The sequence below is a fragment of the Stegostoma tigrinum genome, chromosome 10 (assembly GCF_030684315.1).
Source record: "Stegostoma tigrinum isolate sSteTig4 chromosome 10, sSteTig4.hap1, whole genome shotgun sequence".
In the NCBI taxonomy this organism is placed as follows: Eukaryota; Metazoa; Chordata; class Chondrichthyes; order Orectolobiformes; family Stegostomatidae; genus Stegostoma; species Stegostoma tigrinum.
This window is the reverse complement of record NC_081363.1, coordinates 9,799,202-9,817,722: the sequence shown is the minus strand read 5'-3', so window position 1 is coordinate 9,817,722 and position 18,521 is coordinate 9,799,202. Positions and strand designations below refer to the sequence as shown.

General features: G+C 41.1%; 1 protein-coding gene across 14 annotated transcripts in view; it reads right to left on the bottom strand.

The window, feature by feature from the left end:
• The window catches only part of ston2 (stonin 2), a 156,255-nt gene that overhangs the window by 13,085 nt on the left and 124,649 nt on the right, over nucleotides 1-18,521 (bottom strand). For 13 of the 14 annotated variants that reach the window (XM_059648973.1, XM_048537230.2, XM_048537235.2 and 10 more), the window contains one exon: nucleotides 6,617-8,920. In XM_059648973.1, the coding sequence (XP_059504956.1) occupies nucleotides 6,617-8,920 (2,304 nt within the window). Of the gene's footprint in view, nucleotides 1-6,616; nucleotides 8,921-15,099; nucleotides 15,259-18,521 lie in introns of those variants that run through there. The other variant, XM_048537240.2, reaches the window with a different exon arrangement.

Below are 18,521 nucleotides of genomic sequence, written 5' to 3'. Positions count from 1 at the left end.
ACTCTTTCGCTAATAAGTTTACACTGACAAAAACTACTCTAAATCTGCACTAGTCCCACTTTTCATTACTTGGCCCTTAGTCTTGAGTGTTATTACATTTCAAATGTTCATCCATATACTCTGAAAATGTTGTATGGTTTTCTTGCCTCAGCCAGACAATGAAGTCCAAATTTCCACCAACTTCTGGATCAAAAGATTTTGCATCAAATCCCTTGTAAAACTCCAGTCTTTGACCTTAAATTTATACTCCCTTGTTACTGATCCTTTGACTAAGAAGCGCTAATTTCTATCCATCCTTCATCATTTTCTACACATCGATTAGGTGCCTTCACAGCTCTAAAGAAAACAATCCAAGTTTATCCATCCTCTCTTCATAGCTAGACTGCTCCGCCTCAGGCAATTTCTCGGGGAATCTCCTCTTTACCATTTCTAGCATAATCATATCCTTCCTATAGTTTGGAGTCCAGAAATCATGTGGTACTCCAGCTGCGATCTAACCAAAGTCCTTTAAAGCACCACCGTAATCTCCTTATTCTTATAAAGTCAGAAGTCACAAGATACTAGGTTATAGTCCAACAGGTTTATTTGAAATCACAAGCTTTCAGAGCACAAACCTTCATCAGACATTAAAAGGGCTGTGTCTGAAAGCTTGTGATTTCAAATAAACCTGTTGGACTATAACCTGTCCTGTGACTCTCGACTTTGTCCACCCAAAGCCAAAACCAGCACTTCCACATCACAATTGATTAAGGCAAGTGTCCCATGTGCCTCTACTACCCTATTAACCTGTCCTGCCACCTTCAGGAATCTGTACGTTAGTATTCCCAAGATTCTTCTGTTCCTCTGAGTTTTCTGGTGTCCTGCTATTCCTTCAGTACACCATTGTCTTGCTGGTTCTTCCAAAGTGCATCATCTCATACTTACAGTTAAATTCCTTCTGCCACTGATCTGCCTATCACAGTCCTTTATTCTTTATTCATTCATGGATGAGGACATTGGCAGATAGGCAGGATTTATGGCTGATCCCTAATTGCCCAGAGGGCAGACAAGAGTCAAACAGATTGCTGTGGGTCTGGGGTCATATGTAGGCCCGACCAGGTAAGGATGGCAGTTTCCTTCACTAAAGGATGTTTGTAAACAAGGTGTGTTTTTCCAACAATCAACAATGTATTCAGGGGTCATATTTAGACTCAATTCCAGATATTTATTTAATTCAAATTTTACATATGCTGTGGCGGGATTCAAACCCAGGTCCCCAGAACATCATTTGGGTCCCTGGATTAACAGTCCAGTGATAATACCACTAGGACATCTCCTCCCCTGCTCACTGACTAATCCATCTATAACCTAAGATAAGGCCTTCTTCCTTACAATGAAACACTCAGCCAATCTTGGTGTCATCCGCAAACTAAATTACCATGCCCCCCAAATTTTCTTCTATATCATCATTTATACATTATTACGAACATTAAGACACCCAGCACTGACTCAGTATGCCACTGGACATTTGGCCTCTAGTCACAAAAATGGTCTGTCTCATAGTACTAAGCCAATTTAAAATCAACTTGCCAAGTTACCCTGGACCCATGTGGGACCTAGTGAAAGACTTTGCTGAAACCCATACAAATTATAACAACTGCCCTGCCCTCATCAGTATACCTGGTCACCTCAAAAAATGCAATCAAATTTGACCTCCATTTGACAAAGCCTTGCTGATGATACCTGATCAAACCTTGCCTCTCTACACGGAAATTAATTATTTTCTTTACAATCACATTAGCTGTCCTCCAGTCCTCTGGCACCTCCCCTGCAACTTCATCGCTTATATCCCACAGCAGCCTGGGATACAATTCATCTGGACCTGGTAAGGTGGCAGCAGTGTAAGTCGCTCCATTCAGGGCTCCATTCTGCTTGCCAGTTCTCTTTCTATTTCTTTCTTTGTCCTTCCTTCTATTTCCCTCCCTTCTCTCTCCTCTGTCGTAATTCTAACCTCCCCCTGCACCCCTTTTAACCACCGACCGAAGGAGTCAAGAAAGAGCCATGTCACGACCGGAACCTCGTTGCGGGAGCCGAGTGCGCCGGTTGTGTCCCGCAGCAATGGCAGATTGAGTGTGGGCGAGAGTGACAGCAGCGGATCAGGAGTGCGCCAGCGAGATCAGGCCAGTAAGGCAGCCCGGAGTAGGACTCTGGCGGTGGTAGCATGGCAACCACTGGAAAGTCTGGAGTAGGACTGCGGCAGTGAAAAGTAAAGATGGACTCTCTTAAGCTTTTTTTCCCTTGTCTTATCTAAGTTAATATGAATGGTGCCATGTATGTGTGGGAAAGGTACACATTTTCTACAGTATTGTTACTTTGAATACACATGATAATAAATGATTCAAAACTTTTAACCCTGCCAAAACATCCAACACTTCCTCACGCCTGATGTCGAAACTCAAAAGGCTCAAGAGCCTTTCAGTCCCTCTTTCCAAATTCAGAACCAACATCCTCCTACTCCAAAGTGAAAACAGATGTGAAATACTCATTTAACACCCTAACAATGCCCTCCGGCTCCATACATAGAGTGCCCCTTGGTCCCTAATGGGCCCTACTTTAACCCTGGTTATCTTCTTCTCCTTGATGCACATATAGAATATCATGGGACTTTCCCTAACCTTACTGCCAGTGTTTTCTTAAAGTTCCCTCTTTGCTCTCCTAATTGCTCTCTTCAGCTGCCACCTGCACTTACCATACTCCACCATGCCCTCCATTGATTTGCTCCCTCTGTAACTGTTAAAAGCCTCTTTTTACCTTCTTATCCAGACCTGAATATTCCCTGATATCCAGAGTTCTCCGGGAATCACTCATTCCTCCTTACTGCTTACTCGACTCTTCACCAATTAGGCCATTTGTTTAGCCAGAGCTTGGCTGTAGCTGCACATTTCACCCTGAAAAGAACATGTCAGTACTATATCCTCACTAATTCCATTTTGAACACCCCTCCTCAGTGTTCTGCCATAGACATACCCAGAGTAGTTATTCCCAGTCCACTTTGGCCAGATTGGGCCTTATTTTAATAAAATCTGCCTTTCCCCAGTCCAAAATCCTACTTTGCAGACAACCTTCTTCTATTCTCGTAACAAACTTAAATCATGCTATGATGTGGTCACAATCACAAAAATATTTTCCTCCCAGCTACCTCACACACTTGTCTAACTTTGTTCCCCAGAATTAGGTCCGGCACAGCACCATCCCTTGTTGGATCTTCTTTATGTTGATATAAAAAGCCCTCCTGAATGCATTACTATCCTAATTAATATTGGGGTAGATGAAATCCCTTAACATATTAATCCTATTATGGTTTTACACAAGTCAGTGAACTGTCTACATATCTGCTCCTCTATTGCTCGCTGAGTATTTGTGGGTCTAACAAACACTTCCAGTAGAGTGACTGCCTCCTTTTTATTCTGAGGGTCCATCCACAAAGCCTCATTTGAATATCCTTTGAAGATTTCATTCCACCTTGCTACAATTACTGACTCCTTAATTTAGTAGTGCAGTATCACCTCCTCTTGTAATGCCTTAAGATCCTATACCCAGAATGTTGAATTGTCCGTCCTGCCCCCACTCTGTGATGGAACAGCATTGCAATTCCATGTGACAATCCATGTCCTTAACTCATCTGCCTTAGCTTGAATACTCCTAGTGTTAAAGTAGAAATTATCCAACTTCACTTGAAACTCGACATGGCTGAACTCCCTCTACTTTGGTTCCTATACTAAAGTACGCTGTGATCCTATTGTATTATCAATATTGTTCCCTCTCCTGAAAACTAGTTTACATTCTTCCCAACAGCCCTCGTGAACTCACCCACAAGACATTGGCTCCATTCTGGGTCAGGTGCTGACCGCTCTACTTGTACATGTCCCAACTTGTCCAGAAACAGTCCCAGTGACGAAGAAATTTAAAATTCTCTCCTGTATCAATTTCTGAGCGTTCATTTGCCCTATTCTCCTATTTCTGTATTCACTAGCATATAATACTAGGAGTAATCCAGAGATTACAGCCTTTGAGATCCTGCTCTTTTGTCTACTACTTAGCTCCTTAAATTCTTGATGCAAGACCTCATCCCTCATTCTACCCATGTCATTGGTACCGCCATGTACCATGACCTCTGTCTTATCATTCTTACCCTTCAGGATGCCCTGCAGCTATTGAGTTACATCCCTGACCCTGGCACCAGGGAGGTAACACATCATCCTGGAGTCATGACTACCATCACAGAACAACTGTCTGTTCCCCTAAATAGTCAACTCCCTATCAGCATCACTCCTACATTCTTCTTTCTCCCCTCCTGTACAAACAGGCTGGTTGTGGAGCCAGAACCTTAGCTCTGTCTGCACTCCCTTGAGGAACCAGTGCCTTCATTAGCTTCCAAAATGGAAAACCAATTTGTGAGCAGGACCCCAAGGGACTCCTACACTATCTGCCTAATTCTCCTTGACAGACTGATCTGAAACACAGAGCTCAAGTTTCTCCAGTTGGGAGCAGTCCCTGCACATGAGGTTCTCTGAGATGCCAGTAGGGTCCAGGGTTTCCCACATATGACAGATCCTGCATTTCACGGAGCTGACATGATTTAAACTTGAATTTACTTCGGCTTACTTGTTAACTTTTCTAATTACTTAATCGTAAATATACTCCTTTTACCTTAACTTTAGTCTACTTCTTTTATTCTTTGACTTTTACTTATCCCTAGTTCTTCTCAGTTAATCTCTTAATAATCTCCAAGCCTTTTGGTCTTGGTCTGCCCCTGCTCCACTGATCTGTTAAAGTAGTATGAAAAACACAACAGCAGGAGAAAAAGAAAAATTTCCTTTTCCCCCACTTCACAACTCCCACATTTATAAAACTACCACAGTGCACACGCTGCAGGTTGTACTTTCTTGACCAGTTTTCCATGAAAAGCTTGATCAAAAGCCTGGCTATAGTCAATGTCAACCACATCAAATATATTACCCTCATTCCTGGTCAGCTCCTCAAAACATTTGACCAAATTGGCCTTCCTTTTTAACTATTGCAATGACGTCAGCCAAATGGTTGTTCCCTGATTAAGGCTATTAAACTGTTCCAATCAGGGATCTCTGTCTGGCAGTTGATAAACGGGAATATCAACTGCTGACTCTGAAAGTTGGCTCTGGGGAAGCTGGACCTGTGTCAAATCCTATGGACAGATAAATAAAGGGTGATTTGGTGACTGTATACTGGCCTCTAGAGTTATTTCATTTTCCATGCTGACTATCCCTGATTAATCCACATCTTTGTTGTAATAGTCAAGTCTAGAAGCATCAAAAGGCATAGATAAGGCATTGAGCAGATGAGCTGATGCAGCAACAGATTTCTGAAATGTTCTGGAAATGGTACTATTTAGTCTTAGGATGTTGATGATAATTGTAAAGGGGATGCAAGAGCAAGAGCTTGTGCACAGATCTTTCAAAGTGATAGGTTAACAAAGCAGTCAATAAATTGTATGGAATCCAGGAATTTATAAACAGACATTACAAATTTTTGAAAAATTTTTAGTTATGATAAACATACATAAACAAATTCACTCGTCCCCAGCTAGAGTATTATGTCCAACTTCTTTTGGAAGAAGTTGAAGGCTGCTGGGAATCAAGAATTTACTTAACTAACTCCAGAGATGAAGGGTTAGTCATGAGCACAGAATGGATAGATTGGGGTTGCTCTCCTTCGACCAGAGAAAGATAACAGGAGGCTTGGTAAAGATGTTTAAAATCAGGAAAGCCTTAGGGAAATAGACAAGCTGCTTCTGACAGCTGGAGGACCTATAACCAGAGTGCACAGATTTAAGATGATTGATAAAAGAAACAGATGCAACATGAAGAAAAACTGTTCAGGCAAAGAGTAGCTGGAAAGGTAACTGCCTGGTAGGCTGGTGGATACACAGCCACTGAGGGAAAACTGCAGAAGTATGAAGTCTAAGGAACAATTATACACCAGGTGGGGGAAATGCCCTCCCCTGCTACAATATCCCATGACAAGTGAACTTTGCCCTCAACGTAACATTTGCAACAAGCATAATGCGACTGCTCCAATACAACTCTCTGAAACATAAAGTAGAACTAACGTGGGTAGGTATTTCTCTAATAGGAATAATTTCCACTTATGGTTATTACAGTCATACAGCTCTGATCACCTCTACTTTTGCACAATCTATTAAGACTCAGGGTGCAAATATGACCAGTGATGTAGAATTCATGAAAGGAAGTGTTCCAATTTCACTCATCCTAAGTTGATACATAAAATGTTTGCAATACGATTTATTTCCATTACCTTTCACAATTTTAGATTGCTAGTAAGCAAATGAAAAAAAAACTTTTGTTTTTAAACTACACTGTATCAATATGTAAATGATATTGTCATGAATTATTTCAATACAAAGCTTGACTACCAATTTTATGGAACTTAATTTGTGTCAGGAGACATTAATTTGTGGTACTTTTACCTTTCCCCTTTATAGCTTAACATGTACTTTAGCAATAAGACTTAAACTGGTCAGGGTAAAACTTTAACAGTAAGAACTTCCACCCATATACAACAGTTGACTGCCACTCACCTGAATTTTTGTCTGGAAGTCTGTTGATTCGCCAAACAATAGCCTTAAAGGCATGTTCGTACTTGGCACTTCCCAATGTTACTCTCATTACAGGCTCTGAGCCAGATACGCTAGCACTACCAAAGCTGGCACTCCTGTTAACTCTGGCTTTCAGGGACTTTTCTCGTAAGACACCCTCTCGTCGAAAGTTCTTAACCCAATCTGTTGGCACTGGATACCGAATCATCACATTTTCACAAGGCGTTGCTGCAAATTGATCCCGATTGGATACAAATCCTGATGACATCACCAACCAAGACTGAAGCTCCACTTCAGCACCCTTAACAGTTGCTAAGGTTTTAAGTGAGAAAGGAAGTGTCTTTTCACCAAAGGTAGTCCTGAAACGCATCAATTCAAACCTATGACCATCTAATGGTAAAAACTTAATTAATCTGGAATCTTTGAATTCATCAACAGCCACACATTTATGGAACTGGCAGTTGTTCATTTTAATCCACTTAGTTGTGGTTGTGGGAATAATGTCATGCCTTGACACAACTTCATGTCCCTTCATCTGAACATCATTTAAGCCCATTCTACATTCTGGCATCCCAGACACAAAAGCCAGAACACTGACATGGGTGACCACAGAATGCTGGATGAGTCTATTCTCTGCTTTAGCCACAATACCTTTAAATTCATCCTGTACTTCCACAGTTATCTCTTCTTCAAAGTAATTAGCACAAATATCTCTGACACTCGGCAATTTCATTAGTGTATCCTGAACTGTAGTCACAAAACTTACATAATCTTCGTAACTTGTGGTGCCCAGTTTCATCACCTGCACCCGAACTGGTGCCTGTACTACTGTTAGCATGGGATGATATTTCCGCTTTTCCTTGTATGATACTTGATCTATTCTTATAGTGTGTATTTTCCCATTTTCATCAAAGTTCTGAAGTTTCAGTTCAGACAGCTCATGGCAGGGCAGAAGTTGAACTTCCCGAAAAGGCTTCTCAAGACCCTTTTCATAAAAGAGTTGTAAACATCCATTATCTAGCACTTTCACATATATAGGTCCCCAGTGTCTTGATGACATTATGTTCTTTTTTTCAGGTATTCTCAACATCATTGGCCAACCATCCATAGGCTGCAGGTAGTTAAAGTTAAATGTATAGCTTTCTGCATCTGGGGAGTGCAAAGGATCATCAGGTAAGGTAGGACTATCAAGTTGGCCTGTATCCACAATTTTAATTTGCTTAAGCTGAGTTAGAGTTTCAAGATGAGGGCTGTAGTTTATTGGGTTATCTCTAAACGTGGCATTTAAAGCATTACTTAACATAAAAGAATCTCTTTGACCATTGTTGCGAGAACTGGAAAATGAGGAGTCTGGACAGTGATCAAATGACATAATGGAATCCCTTCGACTACTGATTTTTACATCATTTACAATTGCAGAAGGAAGTTGTGAGATCACATCTTCAGAATTCATGATTACTGAACAATTCATCTGAGTATTAGGGTTTCCATCAGGAAATGGGGGAACCAGATCATCATCATCACTGAAAATAATAGAATCCCTTTGATTTCTGACTTTTACATCAGAAAATGAGGGCACTGAATTCAAAGAATTAATGAAAACAGAATCCCCCTGATCTTTAGTACTTACAGCAGGAAGTGGAGAGGCCAGATCTGGAGAATTCTTGAACACAACTAAACTCCTTTGATCATTTAAATTTCCAAAATAAGGGGAAATAGAATCTGGAGAATGACCTGATGTAGGACCAGAATCCTTTTGATAACTGGGATGTGAATCAGAAAATTGACAGTCAGGCACATTTTGTTGTTGAAAGATCTGTGATGTGTTTGCTGATGAGTTCACCAAGGCTGGCTTTTCATTTTGGTCAAAGAATGCTTGAAATGGATTGATTGGTGATGGCTGGACATCACGTAAAGCTTCATCCAAGAAAGGGTTAGTAGTGCGAACTGGTGAAAATGGGTTTATGGTTGGACTAATTAGTGCAAGTACGTCGTTTTTTTCTTCAGCAGAAAAATCCACCAAATTATTCTTTGATGCTGTTTTTACATTGCCAGTTTGAGGCTCATGAAGAACCTTATCATTTTCTTGAGCTGTGGAGTTGTGAGAAATTCCCAGTTTTAGAAGAGATGTTTGTACTGGTGAAACAAGATCTGGATCATCATCAAATGTCACCCAACTTGAAAAGCGTGCCGTTGACATTTTGCACCCATTCAGCTGCATGTTATCAGGATTTTTATTCACTGTTTCCATGCTAGTTCCATTGTGATGATAAAAAGAGCCTGTATCTGAAGAAAATGAAACAATATTAACAAGAGTTAAAAACAAAACTGTGTGTATGCTAAGATATAGGAACAAAAAAAGAAAATGCTAGAGATAGACTATGTCTGCAGGCTTATCACATCTAAAAGTAAAAGTCAATATTAGTATTTCTATCCAACTTTCATAACGTCAGGATTGACTGATATTCTCTGATTTTCCATCAGTTTAAAAAGATCCTACTATCCAAAATCCACAACCCACACTATATAGCCATCATGAGAGCACTTGCGGCAATGGTTCACTAAAAAGATTATAATCCCATGTGTAGAGAAGTCTGAAACGGTATTGAACAAAAGAACTATGCAAGTAAGAACAGATAACTTTTATTATAGCTACAAAAGCTGTGAAGCAACAAAATGTAATGAGAAGTACTGCAAGATCTTACAAATAGTTTGAATACAATTCTATGGAAACCCAACTAATCCAAAATAATTTATTAGGAATATGGTCAAGGTACTTTGAGGGATAATTTGTGTGATAAAGTTAATATACAACATCCTCCTCCATTATCAATAGAGAATTGGTGTTGCCTGAATTTGGAATCTTGGCAATGTACCTGAATGGGTGACATCTAGACTGGGCTGAATCAAAGTCTCCAAGGTATACTGGGATCATGCCTATGCATTATTTCTCCTGCTACAATGCCATTCAGGCTGCCCGGTGAGCAGCTGGCAGTGCTGGTCACACCACAAATGAGGTACAAAGTATTTTTGCACCCATTGGACAGACTTTCCCTGTGGGAATGAGCAAACTTACACAGCAAGACATTGTATCAGAGATAATGGGAACTGCAGATGCTGGAGAATCTGAGATAACAAAGTGTGGAACTGGATGAACACAGCAGGCCAAGCAGCATCTGAGGAGCACAAAAGCTGACGTTTCGGGCCTAGACCCTTCATCAGAGAGGGGGATGCAGAGAGGGTTCTGAAATAAATAGGGAGAGAGGGAGAAGCAGATCGTCCTGCAGTGCCTCAACGATGCCACCCAAAGGTCGCAGGAACAGCAACTCATATTCCGCTTGGGAACCCTGGGGCCCAATGGTATCAATGTGGATTTCACAAGCTTCAAAATCTCCCCTTCCCCCACTGCATCCCAAAATCAGCCCAGCTCATCCCCGCCTCCCTAACATGTTCTTCCTCTCACCTATCCCCTCCTCCCACCTCAAGCCACACCTCCATTTCCTACCAACCAACCTCATCCCGCCCCCTTGACCTGTCCGACCTCCCCACACTGACCTATCCCCTCCCTACCTCCCCACCTACACTCACCTCTACAGGCTCCATCCCTGCCCCTCTAACTTGTCTGTCTCCTCTCCACCTATCTTCTCCTCTACCTATCTTCTATCCACCTCTACCCCTCCCCCATTTATTTCAGAATCGCCTGCCCTTGCCCCTGCCTCTGTCCCTGCCCCTGTCCCACTTCTGAAGGGTCTAGACCTGAAACGTCAGCTTTCCTGCTCCTCTGATGCTGCTTGGCCTGCTGTATTCATCCAGCTCTAAGCCTTATCTCAGATTGTCCAGCATCTGCAGTTCCTACTATTTCTGCATTTTAGAGGTCCTGTTTTATATAAATTGTGAGTAAATGTATGAGACATGTCTTATGTAGTAAACAAAAACAGACTTCATGATTTTATGTCTTGATTACAAAAGGCAGTTTAAACAATGTAAATAATGGTGTAGATTTGAAAAGCTCATAAATATTTATGTTTATTTAACATTACAAAATACGTAACCTGTTCAATAAGCATCAATGTTATCATTTATTGATATACATTTACATTTAATGCAATTATTAAGATTACTGCATTTTTCCACATTAAATTTTAATGGAATAAAGGCAAAATACTGCGGAAGCTGGAAATCTGAAACAGACACATAACATAGAACATTACAGCACAGTACAGGCCCTTCGGCCCTCAATGTTGTGCCGACCTGTCATACCAATCTCAAGCCCATCTAACCTACACTATTCCATGTACGTCCATATGCTTATCCAATGACGACTTAAATGTACCTAAAGTTGGCGAATCTACTACCGTTCCAGGCAAAGTGTTCCATTCCCTTACTACTCTCGGAGTAAAGAAACTACCTCTGACATCTGTCCTATATCTTTCACCCCTCAATTTAAAGCTATGCCCCCTCATGCTCACCGTCACCATCCAAGGAAAAAGGCTCTCCCTATCCACCCTATCTAACCCTCTGATTATTTTATATGTTTCAATTAAGTCACCTCTCAACCTTCTTCTCTCTAATGAAAACACCCTCAAGTCCCTCAGCCTTTCCTCGGAAGACCTTCCCTCCATACCAGGCAACATCCTAGTAAATCTCCTCTGCACCCTTTCCAAAGCTTCCACATCCCTCCTATAATGCGGTGACCAGAACTGTACACAATACTCCAAATGCGGCCGCACCAAAGTTTTGTACAGCTTCACCATAACCTCTTGGTTCCAGAACTCGATCCCTCTATAAATAAAAGCTAAAACACTGTATGCCTTCTTAACAGCCCTGTCAACCTGGGTGGCAACTTTCAAGGATCTGTGTACATGGACACCGAGATCTCTCTGCTCATCTACACTGCTAAGAATCTTACCATTAGCCCTGTAATTTGCCTTCTGGTTACTCCTATCAAAGTGCATTACCTCACACTTGTCCGCATTAAACTCCATTTGCCACCTCTCAGCCCAGCTCTGCAGCTTATCTATGTCTCTCTGCAACCTACAGCATCCTTCGTCACTATCCACAACTCCACTGACCTTAGTGTCGTCTGCAAATTTACTAACCCATCCTTCTACACCCTCATCCAGGTCATTTATAAAAATGACAAACAGCAGTGGACCCAACACCGACCCTTGCGGTACACCACTAGTAACTGGTCTCCAGGATGAACATTTCCCATCAACTACCACCCTCTGTCTTCTTGCAGCAAGCCAATTTCCGATCCAAACTGCTATGTCTCCCACAATTCCATTCCTCCGCATTTTGTAAAATAGTCTATTGTGGGGAACCTTATCGAACGCCTTGCTGAAATCCATATACACCACATCAACCGGTTTAACACTGGAGAAATTCAATAGGTCTGGCAGCATGTGCAGGAACAGAAACAGAATTAGCATTTCAAGTCTGTTATAAGTCTTCTTCAGAACTGTTCAACTCAAACAGTTCAGAACAAGAGTCATACGGGACTTGAAATGTTAATTCTGTTTCTCTCACCAGACACGGTCCCAAACCTGCTGAGATTCTCCAGTATTCTCTGTACCTTTTTTATGTTTTAATTAGTTGCATTTAATTCTATTTCTTGCTATTTTCACTTAATTAGCTTATAACATCAGAAGTGCTAAGGCCACTGAAATATATTTATTAAAATTTTAAGAGTTTTATCCTGACATAGCACTTCAAGGTAAGGTGTTTTACAGATTGATTAATGAAAGTATATAGCAGTAGAAGTAGCTACTTGCAGCATTATAACACTTTCATCTCCTACACATTGTACATGTACAAGCATGTCGTTCTGTAGATTTAGGTCTTTGGCTGAAAGTCTTTACTTGCTAATCTTGCTTGGTTTTATAGGGAAAACATGTTGATTGAAGTTAAAGGATAAAAATCAAAAGCTGAGGTCTTGGCTTCTCAGCAGGATCTAAAGATTTCATTTGAAAAGTTTAGGTAAGGTGGAGAAAGCAATTAATTCAATAATTATGCTTTCAGAGTTATAATTTCACACAGAATATCAACCGTGCAGCCATATCAACATCCTTTCCTGTGTAATTTTCTTCCATCCAGTGCCAGAAACTGGATATCTGTCCCTTTTGCTTGAAGAAAGTCAAAGTAACATTAATGATTACCTACAGAACCGAGTGCCACCAGATCATACATTAGGCCATGGGAAGGCTCTCAGCTGGAATTTTAATATGTCAATGTAAATGTTCAAGATACTTCTGCACTTTGAACAATCATTTTGTGAAATGTATCCTCATTACAGTAATGCTCAACTGTAATGTGCTGTTAGACAAATTACTAAACAAACAAAACAACTGTTATAATCTGTTGCATTTTCTCGGAGCCCAACAATAAAATTTCTACATCTTAATAATACACCTTCATACTCAAAATCACATGTCAAAAGTTTACCAGGCTCAGCCAAGTCAATTGAGAAATGAAGAATGAAAGAATCATTTTGTTCATTAAATCTCAAACATCTTTCCTCTTATAAAAACTTCAGAATCTTCTTCTAATTTATCATAAAGATCATAGAACACAACAGCACAGGAGGCAGCCATTTGACTCATTCTGTCTGTGCAAAGTCTTAAGAATAACAAACTCATATGTCCCTCATTCAAACTCTCTCCAATCTAATGCACCAAATGTTTCAAATATGTTCTTATCATAAAAAAAATTAATCAGGATTTTGTCAGACTTAATTAGCCTTGCAGCATAAGTGAGCAAAAATATTTGTTAAATTATTTCTAACCCCACCAAATTGTTACCCTTTTCAACTTTACTGATAGATATCTATTGTGGTCATATTTATTACTCCCCATTTCATTTTACACTACCTTCAGATTATCCAGCATTAAATTCTTGTGCAATGTTTTAATTTGGTGAGATTCCTTTGACTACAGTCATCTGTCTGTTACCAGACACTGGACTATATAACATGGCATCGTCCACAAAACCAAAAATATATCATGCAACGGAAGTACTCTTTATTATTTATAGGTGGCATGAACAATATAGACTTTGTGGCATTCTTTATGGAAAAATTGAATCAGGAAAGTAATCTTTCCTACACATCTCAAAAGATCAGCACCAAAAGTCATTGCTGAAAACGCGCTGCCCTTTGAAAATGACACTACAAATTCATTAGGATAACTAGAAATGGTTGTGAAATAATTCCAACAGTAATGAAAAAGTGAAAATGGACATCAGTTAATACTTACCAAAATTTTTTAAAATCAATAATCATAAACTACAGCTGTTGTGACAATCAACAGAAAATGAGTAATAAGTCCTTAATAATGCATTCAGAGATAGTAAGAACTGCCGATGCTGGAGTGTGAGATAACACAGTGTGGAGCTAGAGGAATACAGCAGGCCAGGTGGCATCAGAAATTTTTTGAAGAAGCGTCCCAATTCGAAATGTTAGCTTTCCTGCTTCTTTAATGCTGCCTGGCCTGCTGTGTTCCTCCAGCTCCACACTGTGGTATCTCAGACTCCAGCATTGGCCGTTCTTATTATCTCTGAGTGAGTTATAACCCCACTGCGAAGCATTTCTGCAGAAGGGTCCCGACCCAAAATGTCAGCTTTCCTGCTCCTCTGATGCTACCTGGCCTGCTATGTTCCTCCAGCTCCACACTGTGTTACCTAAGTCCTTAATAATACAGTTTTAAGTTGCAGAAGTTGAAAGATGACATGTCTGCACTGAAGCATAACTGGATAAGAAATTTTCAGCTGTTTCTAAACAAGCTAGCAGAACTAAACAAAAAAAAAGAAGCTAAACCTGTTGCTAAGCACTGACAGCAATACAAATCAGCAACTCAATTCTTCTAGATTAGGCTGCAGTCTCTCCCAGTCTTTTAAACATTCCAGCTGGCTAATACATCAACCTCATGAATACACAAAACTCAGATCTGTAGAAAGCATCGAATTCAGTAAAACTCCTACAGAAGCCCACAAACATTTGCTTGTCCATTCTTCAAAAGGTATCCAAACTGAAACAATCCATAAATATGCGGAAAAAATCTTTTATATTCCACAAATCCCATAAAACAATTTAAATGTTTGCTTCTGTGCTACACTATTCTCTCAGCAAGCACAAGCTGTTCATTTCTGCTTTAAACAGCTAAAAACTGAAACAGGCAACAAGCAGATATTTTTAAAAGATCATTTTACAACTCACGGATGAACCAGAACAATGCAGAAATTACCACCTGTACTTTAGTAGACCACTGACATAAATGTAAAAAAGGTCAAAATAACAAACATTTTTCTCGTGCTAACATGAGCTGAAAAATTAAAATGCCAATCTCAGGTTACTACTCTGAACAAACCTGAAGATCTAACTTTCTATAAAAACAAAATTTAGTTCACAGGTTACAAAAAAAGCTTAGCAGTTAAAAAATTCTTTGGGAAAAAGTGTTTGAAGTACTTACTCAGGATTCAAAGTTAGGATCTGATTTCACAAGTCTGTAGTTTGTTTCCCAGCAGATCCTTTCTGACACTATCGTTTCTCTTATCATGTGGTGAGTTATACACATTGCATGCATGTAAAAGACTTGCGTCTGCCTGGGACATGGCTGGCATTTAACTGCTCAGGTCAGACAGATTTTAAAGACGACACAATATGGCATGACACACCCACAATATATGAAAAAGCTTTACAAGGTGAACAACAGAGTTTAACATTTACAAGACTTCAACCTATTTATTCCTATGTTAAGACTATAGAACCAGAAACCTTTAAACAGAAAACAACTCTCACTAGTTTTCTTGCATCTTTCCAGTGGCAGTGCACATACTACTTTAAATTATCTTAACCAATTGCAATTTCGCTAACGAAGTTCGAATCCACCACACAAATGATCATTTGTGCAATCACACTACAAAACCTATTTTGTTAATGCTGTCCCTCACAGAAATGGTATGCTCATGTTCAGCAATGATATACAAAGTAAAAAGTAACAAGGAAAACAGACTCAGATTTAAAAAAAAAATTCTATCTGAAAACAAAAATATACAGGTTATGGGGAAGAGGTTAAGCGGTTATGGGGCTAACTAACATTTTCAGAGAGTTGGTAGGGACATGATGGGCCGAACAGCCTCTATATGGCTAGTTAGAATCCTTCCATTTACGAAATATAATTGACATGCAGCAAACAAATAAATTTCAGTGGGACTCGTCTTCAAAAGCTTGGAACCAAATACTATGCGACTATACATCTGGGGTACATTACTGATGCATTGCAGTCAAGTGCCGAACAATAAGCTATTGTCCATCAGCCCCGGGAAGACTGCTAGAAATATGCCCAATGAAACTCCATCATTTTGAGTCTAGAGGTGTAATTATTTTGAACTTTAGCAACCAGAAAGCATAATAGTCTCATTCGGTACTGTATCCAATCTATGATTCTAACAGTTTTGGATGCGGAAACGAGTAATTTTTGTTAGAAGTTAAACCTTACAGACTGATAAAGGAAAGAACTACAATGCAATCTGTTCATTATCATTCAGGGTACTAGCCTGGATTGACTGTAAAAGAAAGAAGGCTCCAGGCAGAAATAGTCATGAGATAACAAAGTGTAGAACTGGATGAACACAGCAGGCCAAGCAGCATCAGAGGAGCAGGAAAGCTGACGTTTCGGGCCGAGACCATTCTTCATAAATGGGGGAAGAGAAGAGGGTTCTGAAATAAATGGGGAGAGAGGGGGAGGCAGACAGAAGATGGATAGAGGAGAAGATACGTGGAGAGGAGAGAGACAGGTCAAAGAGGATGGAGCTAGTAAAAGTGAGTGTTGGTGGGGAGTTAGAGAGGGGATAGGTCAGTCCAGGGAAGACGTACAGGTCAAAGGGGCAGGATGAGGCCAGTAGCTAGGAGATAGGGTGGGGCTTGAGGAGAGGATAGGTGGGAGCAAGGACTGGTTAGGGAGGCGGGGATAAACTGGGCTGGTTTTGGGATGTGGTAGGGGGGAGGGGAGATTATGAAGCTTGGTGAAGTCCACATTGATACCATTGGACTGCAGGGTTCCCAAGTGAAATGAGTTGCTGTTCCTGCAACCTTCGGGTCGCATCGTTGTGGCACTGCAGGAGGCCCAGGATGGACATGTCGTCTGAGAAATGGGAGGGGGAGTTGAAATGGTTTGTGACTGGGAGGTGCAGTTGTTTAGTGCAAACTGAGGGTAGGTGTTCTGCAAAGTGGTTCTTAAGCCTCCGCTTGGTTTCCCCGATGTAGAGGAGGCCATAATAGGAACAGCAGATACAGTACACCATATTAGCAGATGTGCAGGTGAATATCTGCTGGATGTGAAAAGTCTTCTCGGGGCGTGGAATGGGAGTGAGGGGGAAGGTGTAGCACTTCCTGCGGTTGCACGTAAAAGTGTCTCGTGTGGTGGGACTAGAGGGGAGTGTGGAGCGGACAAGGGAGTCATGGAGAGAGTGGTCCCTCCGGGAAGCATATAAGGGTAGGGAGGGAAAACTGTTCTTAGTGGTGAGGTCCCAAGTCTGGAAGGTTATAAAAGTTCCTGATTGAGAGATGAGACGTACTTTGAGCTTGAACAGATTAGATAACGTTTATATTGAGGCTCCATCAGAACAATACAGTAGACTGAAGACAAAGACATTGGGGGAAAGGTGGAAAATAAAAATGCCAAGCAAACATAGTGTGGAGAATGATTCATTGAATATGGAGGCTGGTGGGGTGGATGGTGAGGACAAAGGGAATCCTGTTTAGGTTCTGGGGGAGAGGAGGGGCAACAAAAAAAAACTGAGAAATCACATGATCATGGTTAACAACCTTGTCAATCATGACATGGGAAATCTTTGACTAAGGAAAATGTGCTAAGATCGAAGTGCATCAGCAAAACATATATGACAAATGGAGAGAGTGGGAGAAAGACTTCTTACAGGAAGCAGGGTGTGAGGAAATGTAATTGAGGAAGCAGTGGAAGTGAATGGGCTTAGGATTTTAGTGAATATTAGTTGATAGTGGAGACAGTAAAGACTGCAGATGCTGGAAGCTGAGTCGGTAAATGTGGGGCTGGTAAAGCACAGCAGGCCAGACAGTATCTGAGAAGCAAGGAAGTCAATGTTATGATCTGAAACCCTTTGTCAGGACTGGGAATGGGGAGGGGAGCCCAGAAACAAACAGAGGGAGAGGGGTGGGGCTGGGTGGAAGGTAGGTGGGATGGAGATAGGCAGATGCAGGTAGGGGGTTATTGTTGTTGTCAGTGGGGAGGGTGGAGTGAATAGGTGAGTCAGATGATAGACAGGTTGGGGTGGAGAGATTTTGAAGTTGGTGAAGTCAACATTCAGGCCATTGGCTCCTGAGGTGAAATATCAGGTGTTGTACCTCCAGTTTACATTCGGCAGTCACACCTGGTAGATTAAGTAATTCAAATTCAACAAGTGTTCAGGGACAACAGGGTGTGACTGTAAGTGAGGCAGGTAGGGGGATTCCGAGTTCAGGAGTGCAGGAACCTCAGCCCTTGACCTTATCCAACAGGTATGAGATTCTTGTGATAATGGGAACTGCAGATGCTGGAGAATCCAAGATAATAAAATGTGAGGCTGGATGAACACAGCAGGCCCAGCAGCATCTCAGGAGCACAAAAGCTGACGCTTCGGGCCTAGACCCTTCTTCAGAGGGGTATGAGATTCTTGCTCCCTGTACAAATGGGGGAAAGGGCTGTGGACAGGATGAGCCACTTGACCACGGCACTGTGGTGCAAAAGGCCATACAAGAGTGGGGACCAAAAAGACAGGTAGCTGTTATAGGGGATTCTATAATTAGGGGGACAGATAGTGTACTATGCCAGCCGGATCGGCAGTCCCGCATGGTGTGTTGCCTGCCCGGTGCCAG